The sequence below is a fragment of the Leopardus geoffroyi genome, chromosome E2, assembly GCF_018350155.1.
Source record: "Leopardus geoffroyi isolate Oge1 chromosome E2, O.geoffroyi_Oge1_pat1.0, whole genome shotgun sequence".
In the NCBI taxonomy this organism is placed as follows: Eukaryota; Metazoa; Chordata; class Mammalia; order Carnivora; family Felidae; genus Leopardus; species Leopardus geoffroyi.
Window position 1 is genome coordinate 51950439 of NC_059335.1, and position 13734 is coordinate 51964172.

General features: G+C 47.8%; 1 protein-coding gene across 1 annotated transcript in view; it reads left to right on the top strand.

The window, feature by feature from the left end:
- VAT1L (vesicle amine transport 1 like) overlaps positions 1–13734 on the top strand; it is a 149680-nt gene that overhangs the window by 71122 nt on the left and 64824 nt on the right. The window contains exons 5-7 of the mRNA XM_045439815.1: positions 1706–1809; positions 4026–4081; positions 7847–8041. Coding sequence (XP_045295771.1) covers positions 1706–1809; positions 4026–4081; positions 7847–8041 — 355 coding nt within the window. The remainder of the gene's footprint in view (positions 1–1705; positions 1810–4025; positions 4082–7846; positions 8042–13734) is intronic.

A 13734-nucleotide genomic window follows, 5' to 3' on the forward strand; every position in this document is an offset into this window, starting at 1 on the left:
TTTTGGGACAGAGAGAGACAGAGCATGAACGGGGGAGGGGCAGAGAGAGAGGGAGACACAGAATCGGAAACAGGCTCCAGGCTCTGAGCCATCAGCCCAGAGCCCGACGCGGGGCTCGAACTCCCGGACCGCGAGATCGTGACCTGGCTGAAGTCGGACGCTTAACCGACTGTGCCACCCAGGCGCCCCACAAATTAATTGTTAATAAAAAACAGTAATGCTAGCTTGACTCCTCAGTAGCTGGCTTAGACCAGTGGTTCTCAAAGGGTGGAGCCAGCATCATCAGCATCCGCATCTCCGGGAGCCTGTTAGAAATGCAAATCTTTGGGGCCCGCTCCAAAACCAACTGAAGCAGAAGCTAGGAGGCGAGGGGGGAAGGAGAGCAAACTGCAATCCGTTTGAATGAGCCCTCGGGGAGATCCTGGCGCCCACTTCGGTTTTAGATCCACTGGCCTCATTCCCTATGGTGGGGAATTTATAAGTGAACTTATAAGTGGGACTTGAACGGCCCTGTCTTTACAGATAACCGTTCTATTAGGCAAAAGCTACAACTAATCTTTTTTGTTGAGTCATTGTGATGACTGGACTTTGGACTTGACCTGAGGGCTTTAAAGGTCACGACTCAGCTGTGCTGGGGCTTGGGGCAGTTGACTTAGCCGTCTGAACCGTAGACATACACGTGCAGTTTCCTACTGGGGAAAACAGGACCCAGCTGTTGACTTGAGTGGCACTGCCTGAACTTTGTTCGGAGGTGAGGGTGGCGACACTCAGCTCTGTGCTAAGACAAGATAATCCCGCAAACTCACAAACCGAAGCAGAGCAGGGCCCAGCCACAAGCGGGTGCTCCGGGGGCTTGAATATCTTCCCTACCATCGCTGGAGCCTTCCTGTTGGCAGTTCTCTCCCGCATCTTATCTTCTAACAGTGGGAGCCCACCGATGTTTGTTAAATGCATAAGTGAGTGAAACAAGGAATGTATACATAAATGAATGGAGGAAGGGATCAAGAAATGCTTCGTCTGCTTAATAGAATACAAATGTGGATCCTCTCTGTTGTGGAACCTTCTACTGCAGAGAGGAAGATCCTCTGTATTTAGCCCTCTTCCTCAAAGATTCCATTTTTGATTGAACCCAGAGATGGAACGAATAGAAGTTTGTGAGTTAACTAACGGGTCTTTAGAGCTCCACTGAGGAGGCAGGGAGGAGGGAAGAAAAGCTAATCCCTGCTAGACGGGAAACCTCATGACGACAGGAACATGTTGCTTTTGCTCCCCACTCCGTCTCCGGCATCTCAGACAGAGCCTGGCCCATTACCCAAGCTCCACAAACATCACTTGTTGAGCGACTGACTTACGGAGCGACTGTTACGTGACTGGCGATCGGCCAGGCATTTCATGGGTCACCACAAAGGCTCGCTGCCCCTAACGAAGGAGAAGGCCGCATGGCATGGCTGGATGCAAATCCGGGGATCTGGCTGTGATGTCCATGCTTTCCCGCCTAACCCGGGCTGGCCCCTGGTAGCAGCCACCGGCCAGACTCTTAGCGGCCTCCAGGTTGTGAAATTCTTGTAGTTGCACCCGGGAAGGTAAACCCACCTCCCGGCCTTCTGTCCTATTTCTGGCCGCTCCCAGAGCCCTTGCTGTTCCTGGTTTGGTCCCTAACATGAGCGTTACAGTATCTGTCTTACTTTGTCTTCACACCTTTTAGAATCTCTGCGGAAGGAGTGGACATTGTACTGGACTGCCTCTGCGGGGACAACACTGGAAAAGGTCTCAGCCTTCTCAAACCACTGGGAACCTATATTTTGTACGGTAAGCGCCCAAGAGAAGCAGAGATACGGTCTGCAACAGGGGGCACTGCACCTGTGCTTACAAAGGCACTGACAAATGCCTTGTGTTGATGTGTTGGGGTAGCGAGACGGGGGGGCTTAATTTTTAAATGTTTTCCATAGTCTCGCTATTGCCAGTCGTTATTTTCAATTATAAAAGCAAGCGTATATGCCTATTGGCCTGTTAACCCCATGAATACTTCTCATTCCAAAAGGGGTAAAGCAGGACCAAGCTGGTGTAGCCATTGAGATGGGACTTGACCCACAGAAGGTGGCCCAGGTGGGAAATAGTACTGGCTTCAGAGGAAGTCCAAAAAAAATGAAGGAATCAAGGACCCACAGTAGGACGGGAGGGGGCGGCGAGGATATGGGGGTTTTAAGGGAGATTCTCCACCATCGGAGATGAATTTGCAAAGCACAGCCTCTTCCTCTTGTCAACTCCTCCTGTGTGTCCTAATTCCAAAGAAGCCCTGGATGGCTGGAGCACATTCCCTGATAATGCTCTTGAGTTTGAGCGGGAATTTATGAAAGTTCTCTGGGAGATTTTCTCCAGCAAAATGAGACCCCAGACCTTCCTCCTCTCTTCTTTCTCTCTTCTGTCACACGATTGTAAACTAATGTCAACATGAGTCTCTACAAAGTCAAAAAACCATCTCTGAAGCCAGATATCACATTCTAAAGCCCAGTGATCCTGGGGCTATCCCACGTTTGAGAGTTTTAGCACTTCTGTCCCCTGTCGGTCTGATAGCAAGTTGAGCCTTCGCTCTGTGGAACTCAGAAAAAGATGCTCATTTCCCTGCTAGTCGCTGAGAAGCTTCTTAAAGAGTTATTTGAGAGGTCGAAATATTCGAGCATCTTTTTATCATCATCATTATGACGGAAAGAGAGGAGATAAGCTTCCCATTGCTGGAGCGTTGCAGTATTTTCAATAGCGGTCACACATCTGAAAGTCTTTGGAGGTGGATGCGTGATTCTTTACCCGTTCCCACTATTGATAAAAGGAGTTGTGAGCGTCAGTGCACGGTGCGGGGATACCAGATAGGATGAACATGTGAGCTGTACTCGCTTCGGGAGCACATATACTAACGCTGACTAACATGTGAGTCAAATGTTAGATGGACGGTTTATTCGTTCTTATTTATTTGCCAGTTCTGTTTTTGCCCCAGTTCCATGATGCCATTTGGAAGAACATAATTTGACCGTCTCACATAGCATCTAGTTGATTGCATCAGTTACTAGGTAACGAGAGCCGAGTACCGTCCTGCTTGGTGATAAAAACAGAAGCAGTGATTGAATAACTGGCTACTAGACTACACAGGCCAAATAATGAGGTTCAGAATATACACTGTTTTTTCATTCACTAGTGGAAAAGGACTAAGAAGGACTTATTCCCAATCTTTGGGGACAAGGCAACAGAGTTGTTGAAAAGACACCAATGTGGCATCTGATCTGTTAAGAGCTCTCTCATCCACTCCCCACCCCCAGGAACCACACAAAGGGAGCTTTTCTCTCTGTAAGAACATCGTAGGAAATCCTCCTAATTCCCTCCCTCATCCTCCCGTCGAATACTGCGTGTTCCCATCAGCAAATCTCCATTTCTTGCACCATTTGTCTCAAGCGGTTTTGACCTTCCTGCTCAGATTTCTTTGGAGCTGGTATGTCGGTCACATCGTTTCCTTGGCTCGTGAACCTATTTCACCCTCATTAGCTCTTCTGTACCCCATTTTTTTCCACCCGTCTAACTTCTAACTCAGCCCCACCTCTCCCTGCCACTTAAGTGCCCAGCCCAGATCAGAGCCCCTTAACTGGTGAAGGAATCGAATTCAGACCATGAATTGGGCTCACCTAAGACTTCATCTCCAGTCCTGAAGAATGGAACCGATAAGACATTTCAGGAACTCATCATTTCATTAGAGTGTGGGCCTAAGTCACATTTTTGCCACGTGCCCAATTTTCCAAAGTAACGGCAGGGTCACCTTGAGAAATAGTACTTTCTCTTTGATCCCGTGACGCTTGGCTCAAATTAAGTCAACCTGACGCCACCCATCCTCTCCATTTCCCCCCTTGTTCCGAGGCCGAATTGAAGTTATTTGCAAGCTCTTGGCACTTCTGGACCAGACAGTTGCCATTCTTCCCTGTGTGGCAAGAGATGCTGATTTTCATGAGCAATAGCTTGACTTGGGAATCCTTCATTTGCAGGTTCATCCAACATGGTGACTGGAGAGACCAAGAGCTTCTTTAGCTTTGCCAAATCGGTAAGTATCCACACACGTCAAATGTACTGTGGTAGGTAGTGTGGTGATTTGCGTGTTGTGAGCTCCTCCATGTAAAGACATTGACCTGATAACCTAAATCTGGTGTGTCCGTCCTCCGTTGTCATTCTTTTTCAATAGAGACTGCATTCCCATCATGCTCCTTACACATGGGCAAGACCGTGTGCACAGTCTGGCCGCTTTGTCTAAACGAAGCAGAGAGGTGCGAGCCTCAGAGAAACTCAAAAAAGCTTTATTTTGATTTCAACAGAGGTCGCGTGAGTTTTCGTGTTTCTTACCCCTGGTCAAAAATAAACTTGGCATTTCATGCATCTTCTTTGCTCCGTGGAGAAACCAACCTTGAGTGTGGCCACTTTCTGACCGGGTCTCTGGGGGGCGGGGTGCTTAAGATTTTCTCTGTATCTCCGTTCTACTGAGCTGGAGATCCAAATGGGATCCCACAATTTTAGCAAGTCCCCGGGGTGATTTAGGACACAGGCAGATTTTTGTGTTCAGTAGCTTCAATAGCTTCAATAATCATGCTCTGCATGTAACGGTTACTTTGCAATTGAGAAGCCACATCCCCGGGCATTCCAAACTATCCAGATCTATATTCTCACCTAGAGCAAACACTTGCTAGAATCAACTTATTTGGGCTTGAACTTCAATTTTTACCGCTGCCCCCTCAACAGGGAATTCTGCTTCCTGTGAGAGCTTGCTTCTGTCTCCTCTCCTCTCCTCTCCTCTCCTCCCTGCTCCCCTCCCCTCTCCCCTCCTCTCTTCCTCCTTCCCTGTCGTCGTCGTCATCCTTCTCCTCCTCCTCCTTCTCCTCCTCCTCCTCCTCCTCCACAGCAGCCAGGGTAGCACTGATGGACTCACTCACTTTGCAAGCATCTTCTAAGCACCTACCCTGTGTGCAAGATACCAGAGTATTGCAGTGAATGAGATGGGTTCATTGCAGCCCCCTGGGCCTCCTACCTTCTAATGAGGGAGACAGACTGAAACAAGTAAAACAAAATTAAGAAGAGGATTATCGTTACGGTCATAAGAACTCTGAAAGGGATTGAAAACAGGGTGCATTTTGAAAGAGGAGGCATTTTGAATAGGGTGGCCAGGGAAAGCCGTAGAGAGGGGTTTAGAAAGGCCCCTCTAGCCAACACTGGCTGCGAAAGGCTTCACCCCCGAACATTCCCTGGTTCTGGAATGATCAGTACTCCCTGTCCTGTGTGAGTAGAAGTAAAGAGGCTGTCTTTGCGCTTGAACTTCAGCATTCAGGTCAAGGAGCGTTGCAACTACAGAATCTGCAAGGGAGCAAGCGCGGGGTGTGAGGAGGGATGCTGTCTGAGCAGCAAGTCCTCTGAAGACAGGCTTCATGCCGCTCAGAGCTGTTTTGGGGCTGTAATTAACGTGATGCTGACAGCCTGCTGTGGGTAACCACGTTGACCCAAATTGCAAGCAACTGGAAGAATGTTTTCCCTGTCTCCCCCAAACGCACAATCACAGCACACGGTGTTAATGCAATGACTGCCGTGGGGCCAGGTTCAGTGAAAGCTCTCGTAAAAACACCGCCAGGAGGGAGGTTGAGACTCGCCTGCCTGAAACGGGGGTGCCGATCACAAGAAAGCTAAATATGGGGGGTGAAGAACTACCTTTCAGGGGCCTGGCCCAGTATTGGTTGGTCAGTTGGAAGCAACATGAAGATAGGGCGTGCCAAGGAGGGGAACGATGACTTTGTTCTAGAAGGTTCTAGAAAGGAATTTTCTTCTATACATTGGACAAAGGCTTAGAAGGTTCTAGAAAGGAATTTTCTTCTATACATTGGAGAAAGGCTTAGAAATTAAAGGCATACTTGGAACCATACAAGAATTTCTCACTCAGATGTCCTAAGTATGTTCTACCTTAAAACCCTTGCAGAACTCAAACTCGCTCTTGGCCAAACATGCCGTTTGCTTTTAGACCATAAAGATGGTTCACGACGGTTAACACCTAGAAAGCAACCTGACTCCAAATCCAGAACTCTCCGCTAAATCAAAAAGATCCCTTCCAACTTCAGATAACAGAAATATTTTATATTTATAGAAATATTTTATATTTATAGAAATATTTTATATTTATATTTATAGGTCTATATACAGACCTACTCCAGGTCAGACACTGTTGTAAGGACTTTGTAGATGTTGACACATTTACTCCTCACGATGATGCCATGAGGCGCAGTAGGGAAACTTAGCATAGAGAGGTTAAGTGGCTGGCCTCAAGTTGCACAGCTATTAAGTGGCAGGCTCTGGAGCCCACTGTGCAGAAATCGCAGAGTTAGCAGGCACTCGTTTCGCAAACATTTACTGAGACATTGCAGATGCACCGTGAAACAAGTCATTAATCATTTCTCTGCTTTGTTTTTGCCGCAAGCAGCCCATGGCCAAATAAATGTCTCTCCTAGAGCTGGCCTCTGGGCCCTCAGGGAGTGTACCTTAGTAAAGAATTTTGTGTGTGCATCTTATCCCTGTTTTTTCAACTTGTCTTTCTCACACGTATGTTCCTAACAATATGATTTTCCCGCTTAAAAAAACATACCAAAATCTTTTGTGAGCTTTTGGGAGCTTTTAGGATCCAGGAAAGGCAGGCGGTAAATAAACACACCAGTAATGTAAACAATAGGAATGTTCCTAAGGACCCATCACAGGCCTCTTGGCCTGTGCATTAAACCATTAACCATTTTGCCTTACAGCCTTCTAGAAACTAGAACTTGGAATTTCTAAATTCTAACCAGCACCAAAGAAGATGCAGTTAAACCAGAACAAAACCGTGGGATAACCATTTCTGCAGTCTGTTCATGGGTTTTTTTTTTTTTCTTATTTTCATGTCTGGCCTGGGGGATGAGAGGCTGGAAAAGAGAGAGTCACACTTGTCACTTGGGTGTCCCCCACCTAGGACCTTAGCGGTACTGGCATCTTGGGCTGGACTACTCTTTATCATGAGGGGCTGTCTTGCTCACTGTAGGATGTTCAGCACCATCCCTGGCTTCCACCCACTGGATGCCAGTAGATGCCTCTCCCTTCCAGTCACCACGACATCCCCAGACATGACCAGATTGTCCCATGGGGAGTAACACTTCCCTCAGATGAGAACCACTGGCTTAATCCCATCCCAGTGGCTTCACGGTTCCATCACGCTGTTTCTTCTGCCTGGGTTATGCTCCCTTACTCTCTCTCTGCTGGATTCCTACCCAGCTCTCCAGGCGTGCCCTCATTGCCCCTAGAACGCCACTCCTGTGGCTGGATCATCATCCCACCAAGTCCCCACCACACTCGGCAGCCTTCGCTGCCACCCTGCCCCTTCCCCAACCCCGTCACTGCCACCACCGTTCATACACCAAACTCTCCCAGAAAGCTGAGAGGCAGTACCCGGCCCCTGTCCGTGGCTGAGAGAAACGAAGCACACAGAAGAACAGGGGTTCGAGTGGTGAGGCCAGGACCCAACTCCAGCGCGGACCGTCCTAACCCGGGGCCTTCCCGTTCCGACGACACGAGGCCTGATGGTTGTTTTCAGAAAGGTGGCTTCTCGCCCCTGCCTAGACCCCCGTGCTCTGCTCCTAAGCGTCACCGTGCACTCACAACACTGGCTGGAGAGCTGCTTTAAAAATGACCCCAACAGGGGCCACCATTTGGCCGCCCGGAACCCGCCACACTGGGGCCCCGTCCGCCGCCCGCGAGGCTGTGACCACGACCGGCTCCGCTTCCCTGTAACCGACACCTTCTCTCCTTCCAGTGGTGGCAGGTCGAGAAGGTGAACCCCATCAAGCTCTATGAAGAGAACAAAGTCATCGCGGGATTTTCCCTTTTAAACCTGCTCTTCAAACAGGGCCGTGCGGGCCTCATTCGAGGAGTAGTGGACAAACTCACTGAGCTCTACAACCAGAAGAAGATCAAGCCCGTGGTCGACTCCCTTTGGGCCCTGGAGGAGGTAAGAATGGTGGGTTCTGTTTCCCCCCAGCAATCAATCTGTTTTTAGTCCAGGAAGATTGGGGCGGCCGGGATAAAAATAATCTTTCATGCAAAGGTTATTCTCCAGGTTTGTTCGTTTCAAATGACGGTCCTAAAAGTCATTGTCCTATCGTATCACGCTTTAGATGTAAGAAACGCTTTGAATTCCATAGTGGTTCTCAGCCCATGTGCCTCAGCCTACTATTTGTACCATGAATCCCTCTCAGGCCATCAAGTTTTAATGGGTGTGGACGATCCACCTGGGTTCTAAGAATGTACGGATATGGCTGCGACATCATTTACATTATCACCTTGTGGGCATAGGACATCCAGGTTGGGGCAGACCATGGCTCAGAGCTGAAATGTTTTGTGTGCTAAACCCAGATGCTTGGAGACCCTGGGGGACGAGATGCTGTTGGCTGTCACACTGGGCATTGTAATTATTCATGAATCGTCGGATCTGGTATTGGACTGTTTTCGTTAACCGATCCGCCAAAAGTTCTAGTGTGTGAAAGCGTTTCTTAATCATGAAAAAACAAAACAAAACAAGAATCCCTAATGTAACCTTCACTGCAGCAGGTAGAATGTGCTAGGTGGAGGCCGGGTCTAGGAAATTCTCCAGGATCGGGGAAGTTTTGGACATTTGGGGAGCCAGTCGTGGTCGCTATCTGTGGGGAGAAAATAAAGAAGTGAAGGCTGGATTTCAAGGGGCATTTCACTGAGAAATCTTCCTAGGTCAGGCTGTTGGCTGTGGGAAGCCGTGGAGCCCCTGAGAAAGATCTTAAAATATGTGGGAATGTGTTTTGTGTTTGTGTGGCTTTTGCATTTTGCATGGGTGAGTGCCTTACAGTACAAGAACTTTTTTGTACTTTTGGGAATCACAGACATCCTTGAAAAAAGCTAACAAACATAATGGTCTGTGGAACAGAGGGTAGGTATTGTCCTGGAAATAAAGCTGGTGCTATTTGCCTAATGAACTAGGTCGGCCAAAACCCAATGGCTTCCCTGAGCACAGAAATTGCCTCCCAAAAAACTTTGTGAGGCTCCATGTGTAATCAAATAGGACTGGTTCTGGATGCTGTATATGCTTCTCTGATCTTGCAGAATCATGAATGGTCTTTAAAAAAACCCAACAACCGGGGCCCTTGGGTGGCTCAGTCAGTTAAGCGTCCGACTTCAGCTCAGGTCATGATCTCACGGTTTGTGGGTTCGAGCCCTGTGTCGGGCTCTGTGCTGACAGCTCAGGGCCTGGACCCTGGTTTGGATTCTGTGTCTCCCTCTCTCTCTGCTCCTCCCCCACTCATGCTCTGTCTCTCTCTCTCTCAAAAATACATGAACATTAAAAAAAATTAAAAAAAAAAAACACCAATCACCAAAACCCTTGTGTCTTATGGTGAAAGAAATATATGCTTATTGTAGGAAACTCCTAAATTAAGAACAAAAGTGTAAGGAGAAAATGAACACCAAGTCCACACTCCAGAGACTGGCTAACACTATCACATTTGGGTTTGCTTCCTTCCGGTCTTTTTTTCTTTTGCAGATGGTCACTGTGATTCAGCTGCTTCTTAAATCAGATAATCAGGCATTCCTTCCGCTGTGTCATTTCCAAGATGGATAGCTTACTGTTATACTCTTCTTGAAAACTTTTTAATTTACCGAGTCAGACATCCATACGGTATTGGCTGTGGTATCTCAGTGGTGTAGACGGGCTGGACTACACGGGTACCGGTTTTCAGTGTCAGTGGTCAGGGACAGAGAGAAAACTGGAGGTAGTCAAGGTCAGGGCTAAGAGATGATTCGTGAGACCGAGCCCCACATCGGGCTCCACGCTGACAGCACAGAGCCTGCTTGGGATTCTCTCTCTCTCTCTCTCTCTGCCCTCCTCCCATTCACCCTCTCTCCCACACTCTCTTTATCTCAAAATAAAAAAATAAACAACAACAAAAAAGAAACTATCTTGTTCACCTGTTGACTTGTTGAGACTCTGCCTCCCTTCCACAAGGAAGTAAACCCCAGATGAGGAAGGGCCCCAACTGTGCCATTCAGGCCCCCAGTGCTTGGCCTGGAGTCAATACTCAGTAAACACACATTACGTGAATGGACTGATGAGTCTGGCAATATACAGAAGTATGACTAACTGGGTATTTTCTTTTTTTTTTTTTTTTTTCAACGTTTATTTATTTTTGGGACAGAGAGAGACAGAGCATGAACGGGGGAGGGGCAGAGAGAGAGGGAGACACAGAATCGGAAACAGGCTCCAGGCTCTGAGCCATCAGCCCAGAGCCCGACGCGGGGCTCGAACTCACGGACCGCGAGATCGTGACCTGGCTGAAGTCGGACGCTTAACCGACTGCGCCACCCAGGCGCCCCTAACTGGGTATTTTCTATGTTCAACAGTAAATATTAGTTGAATGAGTAAATGAATGAGTGAACAAGACGTCACTAAAACAAGGTATTATTACTTTAAGACAACTTGGGCTCAATTGACATTTTGGCTGAATCATCCTTTGCTGGGGGTGGGGTTGTCCTGGGCATTGTAGGAAGTTGAGCGGCATCTGTGGTCAGACACCAGCTGTGGCAATAAAAAATATCTCTGGACACCGTCAAATGTCCCCTGAATGGGATAGGGAGCAGGGGCGAAACTGGAACTAGGTGAGAAACACTGCTTTAAAAGAAGTCATATTGGCTGAGATAGTTACGAGGAAAACAAAGGAATTATAGGTTCCTCTCGAAAGCTACTCACCCACAAAGGGGAGACAGACAGCTGCCGCTTGTTTGCCAACAAAAACGTCCACAGCCACTCATCAGTCACACCCACCAACTTTCCGAGGGTTCTTTTTCTTTTTCTTTTTTTATTTTTTTTAAACATTTTTTTTTTTTAACGTTTTATTTATTTTTGAGACAGAGAGAGACAGAGCATGAACGGGGGAGGGGCAGAGAGAGAGGGAGACACAGAATCGGAAACAGGCTCCAGGCTCTGAGCCATCAGCCCAGAGCCTGACGCGGGGCTCGAACTCACGGACCGCGAGATCGTGACCTGGCTGAAGTCGGACGCTCAACCGACTGCGCCACCCAGGCGCCCCACGAGGGTTCTTTTTCAACGATATTTGCAGACATCTGTTTAGAGCTGCATTTGGGCAAAACCCAGCTATTTCTCAAGCCCATGCAGCTGTCCTGGGCCAGAGGAGAATAGAGCATGCTTATTACTTGCCAACCGCAGAAGGATGACCATAACGATGTTTCCCCTCCCCTTCGATAAATGATTTCACAAAATTGCTTTTCAGGCTAGCTGTGTAACTTCATCGATGGAACGGAAAGCCCATAGGGATTAAGAGAATATTTTCTTGGGCTCTCCGAGCCCTCAGACTAGAAGATTTAATAATTTCAGAAACGATTTAGGGTTTCTTTCTAGCCATCTATCTTTGACTTTATTATAGATTTAATACACGAAGCAGAGAGAGATGTTCCGGCATCAGATTTGCCTCCAGATATTAAACGTGCAGCGGGACATTAAGTTGGAAAAAAGCTCCTCTTTCCAAACAGTTCAGAGGTGGGAAAAGGATGAAAGATATATATATGTATCTGTCAACCAAGAGTAGTGACATTACTGAGACCTACTGTGTGCTAGTACTCTTTCATGATGTCAAGTCTACAAAAGAGACAGACATCTCGTTCCCCGACCCTTAAGTTCATGATTTAGTTTCTGAGACAACACTGAGGTGTTTAGTCGTGGGGTCCTGCTTTCAAGTGCAACCTGGATTGAAGAGCTAGAGAGAATAATGTTGTTAAGTGAGAACGAATGCTCAGAGGTGGTTCCAAGAATGAGGTGGGGCTTGGTTGAGGCTGGAGGGATACGAATTCTTTCCCTGATGTTGGGGTTAAAAAAAAAACAAGGGATTACGAGCATGAGGGACAGGGACAAAATCTCAGAAGCAGGGGTGAGTATGGGGTCGTTGGGGTTGAGAGTCTGAGCTAAACACGGCGGACGTGGCTGACTAAGGAGGGGAGGAGATAAGGCTGGTCCGGTCAATGGAATCAAATCCCTGAGGCGGTCACTGCCAAGCAGAGAGGAGCAGTTGACGTTCTCGGTGAGGCGATTCCTCTTAGAGAGCGTGGCCCAAGGAACATGGTACCATCTGACCCTTTCAATTCCCAGAAGCCCTTCCTGGTCCCAGTATGACACTAATAACATACACCTGGACTATGTCGCTGTTGTCTCTGGTTAAAAATGTCTTCTCCTGAGGAGCCTGGGCGGCTCAGTTGGTTGAGCATCTGTCTCTCGATTTCAGCTCAGGGTGTGATCCCAGGGTTGTGGGTTTGAGCGCTGAGTGTGGAGCCTGCTTGGGATTCCCTCCCTCCCTTCCTCTCCCTCTTTCTCCGTCTCTCTCCCTTCTACTCTCCCCCTCCCCTGCTCATGGGCTTGCTCTTTCTCTCTCTAAAATAAAAAAAAGTAACAAAATAAAATGTCTTTTCCCACCTGCCATCTAATAGCACAGGGAGAACTGTTACGAGCTGAATTATGCATCCACTCAAATTCATGTGTGGAAGCCCTAATCCTCAGTGCTTCAGATGGGATTGTATTTAGAAGCAGGGCCTTTATTTATTTTTTATTTTTTTTAATGTCTATTTATTTTTGAGAGAGAGAGAGACAAAGGGAGAGAGAGACATGGTGTGAGCAGGGGAGGGGCGGAGAGAAAGAGAGGGAGACACGGAATCTGAAGCGGGCCCCAGGCCCTGAGCTGTCGGCACAGAGCCCGACGCGGGGTTCGAACTCACGAAGTGTGAGATCATGACCTGAGCCGAAGTTGGACGCTTAACCAACGGAGCCACCCAGGTGCCCCAGAAATAGGGCCTTTAAAGAATCAGGTTAAAATGGGGCCTTGGGGTGGGCCCTAATCCAGTCTGACTGGTGTCTTCTAAGAGGAGGAGATTAGGACATACAGAGACACCAGGGATGTGCACACAGAGAAAGCATGTGAGGACACGGTGAGAACATGGCCGTCTGCAGGCACAGGAGAGGGGCTCTGGAAAACAACAAACCCTGCCGACACCCTCATCTGGGACCCCCAGTCTCCACAAATGTGAGAAGAGAAATTTCTCTTGTTTAAGCCACCCGGTGTATGATATTTTGTTACAGCCGCCTTAGCAAATGGATAGAGAGTAGCCTGGAGATCTTGGCGGTCTTAAAATCCTTTACTGAAGACATTGTTTGTAGCATTTTACAACATGATCTACACAAACCTCTATATGTGCACTCTCCAGTATGGTACCACTGGCCACATGTGGCTATTTGAGTGTAAATTAATTAAGTCAAATTAGAGATTCAGTTCCTTAGGGGTACGAGGCATGTTTCACGTGGTCAATAGCCACATGTGGCTCGTGGCTACCATATTAAAAGACTGTGCCTGTCATTGCAGAAATCCTGCTAGAGCTGATCTATGAGATGATGTCATCCTTCTGTTTGAAAAGAGGAGAAAATTTGCCTCCCTAGCAATCTGGCATGATTACCTTTTAGTAAATTATGTTAATTATGCCCTTCCATGTAGATCTCTCTTTGCCTTGACTGTAGTAAAGCTCGCCAGCCAAATGCAGTCACTTGTTTATGTGCCCCTTAGTCCTCGTCGTATTTCCCCTGCATTTTTCCCTTCACGTTAATAGTCGTGGTTTAATCAT